At 59.1% G+C, this 5,093-nt stretch overlaps 1 protein-coding gene across 12 annotated transcripts in view; it reads left to right on the top strand.

Moving 5' to 3' along the window:
* Positions 1–5,093, top strand: part of RPH3AL (rabphilin 3A-like (without C2 domains)) — a 106,944-nt gene that overhangs the window by 29,474 nt on the left and 72,377 nt on the right. For 11 of the 12 annotated variants that reach the window (XM_014529569.1, XM_014529561.1, XM_014529544.1 and 8 more), the window contains exon 2: positions 1,364–1,473. In XM_014529569.1, the coding sequence (XP_014385055.1) occupies positions 1,397–1,473 (77 nt within the window). In that variant the 5' untranslated portion in view covers positions 1,364–1,396. Of the gene's footprint in view, positions 1–1,186; positions 1,234–1,363; positions 1,474–5,093 lie in introns of those variants that run through there. The other variant, XM_014529524.1, reaches the window with a different exon arrangement.

Here is a 5,093-nt window from a genome sequence, read left to right as displayed (position 1 = left end):
CCCCCCCTCCCCCCAGCCCTGACAACTACTAATCTACCCTTTGTCTCTAGATTTGCGTGTTCTGAATATTTCATGTAAACAGAACCATACAATATGTAGTAGTCTTTGTGTCTGGCTTCTTTGACTTAGATTAATGTTTTCAAGGTTTATCCATGTTATGGCCAAATAGTATTCCATTGTATGATAAGCCACACTTTGTTATTTATCAATTGATGGACCTTTGAATTGTTGCCACTCTTTGGCTATTATGCATAATGCTGCCGTGAACATTCACGCACAAGGTTTTGTGTGGGTGTATTTTTCAGTTCTCCTGGGCCTATCCCTAGAAGTAGTTTCTGGGTCAGATGGTTTAACATTTGAGCAACTGCCAAGACTAATTTCCAACCTCAGTGATTTTTCAGAGTGTAAAGAAAGAAGTCCTGTGACCCTGGCCAGTTTGGCTCAGTGGACAGAGCCTGGGCCTGCGGACTGAAGGGTCCCGGGTTCAATCCCGGTCAAGGGGCACGTACCTCGGTTGCAGGCTTGGTCCCTGGCCCTGGTTGAGGCACATGCAGGATCTCTCTCCCATCACATCAGTGTTTAAAAAGAGAAAGAAGTCCTGTGTTTGAGAGCCACTGGGCTGGGTGGGATTGGACCAGGGGAGTGTGGGCAGCTCAGCACAGCCCTGATCTTTGCCTGGGGTTCCTTCCCTCAAAACCGGCTCTCTCTTCTGTGCTCCTTTCCCCTCCAACACATACCCTGGGTGGCAAAGAGAGAGCCGGTAGGCCAGGCTGCAGAAGGTAAGCCGCCAGGGAGTTCTGGAGCGGCGTCACGTCTCTGCAGATTTCAAGGGCGCCCTCTACGCCGTGTCCCCTGCAGCTGTGCAGGGTGGCAGCCTGGCTGCAGCCGCCTCTCTCTGCCTCCTTCCTGCTCTGGCACCGTGATCGCTGGCTGTGCCGAATCTCGTGGGGAGCAGCGTCTGTGAGGCCTTGTTAGCAGAGCTGAGGAAGGCAGCTGGCTCAGCCACCCATGTGCCTGGGCCACTGCTCCGGACCCCTCCCCCAAGAGGGGCTGTCTAGCCATATCCCCTCACCCCTGCCCAAGCCCCTCCTGCGAGGTGATGTGCTAAGCACAGCAGGCGGCAGGCGCTGTACTTGGAGGGCGCAGCCTCCTCCCCCTCACCCTAGGGGTTTGCCAGCCTTTGAAAGAGGAGTTTGGAGGGAACAGAGTTTGGCTGGAGGAGTGATTCTGATGGTGAGCCTCCAGGCGTCAGGGGCAACTACGGGGAGAGGTTGGCAGTGCCCGTGTGCGGAGCCTGCGGGACCTGCCTGCCACCTGCACCCCTGCCAGTGACGCCCTCTCTCTTTGTCCTCTTCTCCCCCAGATGTGACGCCCACGCTGGCTGGGGGCTCCGAGCATGGCTGACACCATCTTCGGCAGTGGCAGCCAGCAGTGGGTCTGCCCCAATGACCGGCAGCTCGCCCTGCGAGCCAAGTGAGTACCTCCGAGGCCCGGGCGGGCCTTCCCTTCCTTCGCCGTCGCGGTTCCCTCCTTCCTTTGGCAACATTCAGTCCCAGGGACCCAGAGAGAGAGGTTTGGAGACAAGTGCCTCTCGAGTAGACACCAGGCTCCACGCCCTGAGCTGGGCCCTGAGCAGCCGTTCACGCATGTAACCGCCAGGCGGAATTTCTCTCCGTTTCGCAGGCGCGGAGAGTGAGCCGGGGCCCCCTGCCAGGGCCAGGGCCACACCGGGACCCTCCTGACGCCCGCACCCGTGTTCTTTGTCACCACAGGCTGCCGGGAGCCAGGCCATTCCCTCCCCTTCTCTGTGAAAAGCATAAATCCACCTGTCCCTGCGTCTCCAGCCCCTGAGCCCCTGGAGGCGGGGACTCCCGGGTCGCTGGAGGGCCATTGGTAATTGAGTGCCTGGCACTGACAGAGGGACAGAGTGAACGAGGAGCCGAAACACACACACAGCCAGCGGGCGCCCAGGGCTGCTCCACGCTCCTGGCCCCTCCTGGCCCGTCACGGTCCCTGCAGTTCCGGCTTGTCCCCTCGGGGTCCTGGTTTTCCTGCTGCCTCTCCTCCTGCTGACCCCTCAGCTCCGTGCTGCTCAGACGGCCTCTGCCTGCTGTTCCCCTTTGGCTCAAGGCCAGGGGCTCACAGATGCCCCTCCTGCCTTCCTGTTTCCTGTCTCTCCAGGGAGTTGGGGGGTCCCTGGTGTCTGATAAGCCTAAGCGTCCCCTTCATCTGTCAAACTGTGTCAATTACCAGAGCCAGCATTTCCCAAATGGGACCGAGTTCAACAAAGATTTTTTTGCAATTAGATGTGAGGAGCCTGCAGGGACCCAGAACCGCAACATCAAAGGGGAGAGAAATGAGTCTGAAATGCCCGAGAAGAGCGGAGTCCTGCCCGAGCCGCAGGAATCTTAGCACAACAGTTAATTTGTCCCTCTCACCGGGTGGCTCAGCCCCCACAGGGCAAGTACCAGGAGGAAACCAGCCCCTCTCCCTGTCTCCTGATGCCAGGCAAGCTGTGTCCTGCCTGGCGGGATACGAGGAGGAGCCGGGGAGAGCGTGCTCTGGGGCTAGGAGTGACCCCTGGCCGCCCCTCCAGCATTTCCGTCAGTTCTCCCTGACCTTGTCTTGCACTCAGCAGCAGCCAGAGCTGTTGTGGCACCTTTTAGAAGAGCAAATGCTTTTATCTTCTCCCCGGGTGTGCTGCCGTAATGCCAGGCTCCTTGTACTGCCAACCTCCTTGTAATGCCAAGCTCCTGGTAATGCCAGGCTCCTGGTAATGCCAGGCTTCATAAAGGAGGGTACTACAGATCCCCACACCCAGGCACTGCGCTGAGGGTCCCTCTGGGAAGCCTGGGGAAATTGCCTTTCCTCGTTCTCGCTCGGTCTGTCCTTCTGTCCTCCAGCCACCATCGGACATTTTCTGAACAGTGTGCCTGGCACTGGTTGCACAGCAGCCAACGAGACCACCATGGTCTCTTGTCTTCAGGCACTCATGGGGGGAGTGAGCTCTGTACACACACTCACCCATGTGCTGTGACAGCGGGGGTGGGAGGGGTGCTGACTTCATCTGGGAATTGGAGAGGCTTCCCTGAGGGTGTGATACTTGTGTTGATCCTGGAGGAGAGTTAAATGTTAGATGGGAATATGGGGGAGGGGCTTCTGGAAGCAGGAACGGCATGTGCAAAGGCCCTGGGGTGAAAGGACCATGAAGAGGACCTAACAGGAGGCCGGTGTTGAGGGGAAGGCAGAGCGGGAGTGAGACGGTGAATGGGGTAAAGGGAAGACGGGGAGGTGGGCAGGGCCGGATGGGGCAGGGCCTGGTCCTCCAAGACTCGCATTCGGAGGGGAGGACGAGGGTCCCACTTGCCTCAGCATAACGTTTCAGCCTCTGATGGCACATTGGTTTGACCGCGGTCCCCCTGGGAAATGCCGGCTCTGGAACTGACACAGTTTGACAGATGAAGGGGACGCTCAGGCTTATCTGACACCAGGGACTCCCCTGCCCCCCCCCCCTGCTGCCAACTCCCTGGCGCTCTGCCCAGGCCTTATGAAAGCTGAGGGTGGGCACTTTACCACCTTGGAGAGGATCAAGAAAAGCCTCCTGGTGAAGATCGTGTCCAAAAGCATAGGAGTGCGCCGCGGGAAGGGGGTTAGCGAGGGGGGCACGCTCCCCAGGTGCAGAGCACAGCGTGAGCAAAGGCCTGGTGACAGCATGCAGCCCGGGGACGGGGAACCGGGAGCAGTTGTTGCTCATGCATACCATGTGAGGCCAGGGGGGGCCGGGGATGGGGCCCCCCTCCGGGGGACGTACTAATGGGTGCCGGGCACCCCTGGAGGTTCTTCCCCGGGGGCTGCAACCTGAGTGGCCTCCTTTGGCTCTGAGGAGGGGCACCTCGGGGAACACGATGCTCAGTGGCAGCCATGCCCATAGTGGGAACGGGGCCTGATGGGACAGCGCTAGGGAGTGGGGCAGGAATCAGTGAGAACGTAAATGGCCGGGGTTCAGTGGGTGAGCAGATAGAGGTGGGAAAGGAGGTTCGGAGGAGGCCCTGGGGGAGCCTGGCAGGCCGTTGGCAGCCGCTAGATGCTAGGCGGGACCTCCCCTGGCCGGGAGGCCTGCCGACTCCTGACTTGCCTTTAGAAAGGTAGAGGCATCTAGCTGTGCCCGGCCTCTTCTCTCCTCTGAGGAATGGGGAGGCCTGCTTTGCAAACTGACACGAGGTCCAGAGGGGGGTGTCTGCAGAGCCTCGGGCTGGCCCTGGGCCCTGAGGGAGCTGGGTAGGTGCTGCGCCCGCCGGGACAGGTGGCAGTGCTGGTGCCCTCCCTGCTCTGACTAGTTCAGTTCCCCTTATTATACAGCCTCCTGACACCCACCTGCAGTCCCCCCAGCAGCGTGTCCCAGCACCGATGAGCCTGGCATCAATGAACGTGCATGGAATAAATAGCTCTTGTCATTTTTAATTAAATGAATGTTTGTGCCGTTGATTGGGCGTCTGTCTCCCCAGCATATTCTAGTCTTCACGGCAGAGACGTTGCCATCTTGTCCATCTCTGTGCCCAGCACCTGGCACAGAATGTCTCGGAGAAGCTGGGACCCAGGGCAGGGAGTGGGGGGGCTGGGCCAGCTGCTGCCACCCTCTCCCCACCCAGAAAAACAGAAAGGGTTTGAGTCCTTGCCCTCGGCCCCGGCCACAGCCACAGCCACAGGAGGTGTCACCGCAGCCCAGTGGAGTGGAGACGGCTGAGCCCCTGAGCCAGGCCCCAGCCACCTCTCCTTCTTGCCTGCCCCGGCCACCTCTCCTCTCATGCAGCTCCATTACCCTCCTGCCCTCGAACCCTGTCTTTTCAAAATGCTGTCAATCTCCTTTTATCCTCAAGGTTCATGCTAAACCTAATTACAGTTCTTTCCTACCCCTTCCTAATCGCCATCTCACTGTCTTCTGTGATGCAGATTTAGGTTCTCTTCTTCTCTTGCTCATCCTCTATGCTCCTCCCTCAAAACCTCACACACCATGGCCGTGGCCGTGGCTGTGGCCGTGACTGTGACCGTGGCCGTGCCTTCTCCATTTGTACAGCGGGTGCATTCCGTGCTCC

This window comes from Myotis brandtii, unplaced genomic scaffold, assembly GCF_000412655.1.
Source record: "Myotis brandtii unplaced genomic scaffold, ASM41265v1 scaffold1167, whole genome shotgun sequence".
NCBI lineage: Eukaryota > Metazoa > Chordata > Mammalia > Chiroptera > Vespertilionidae > Myotis > Myotis brandtii.
The sequence above is the reverse complement of the archived record's forward strand: the minus strand, read 5'-3'. Positions and strand labels throughout refer to the sequence as shown.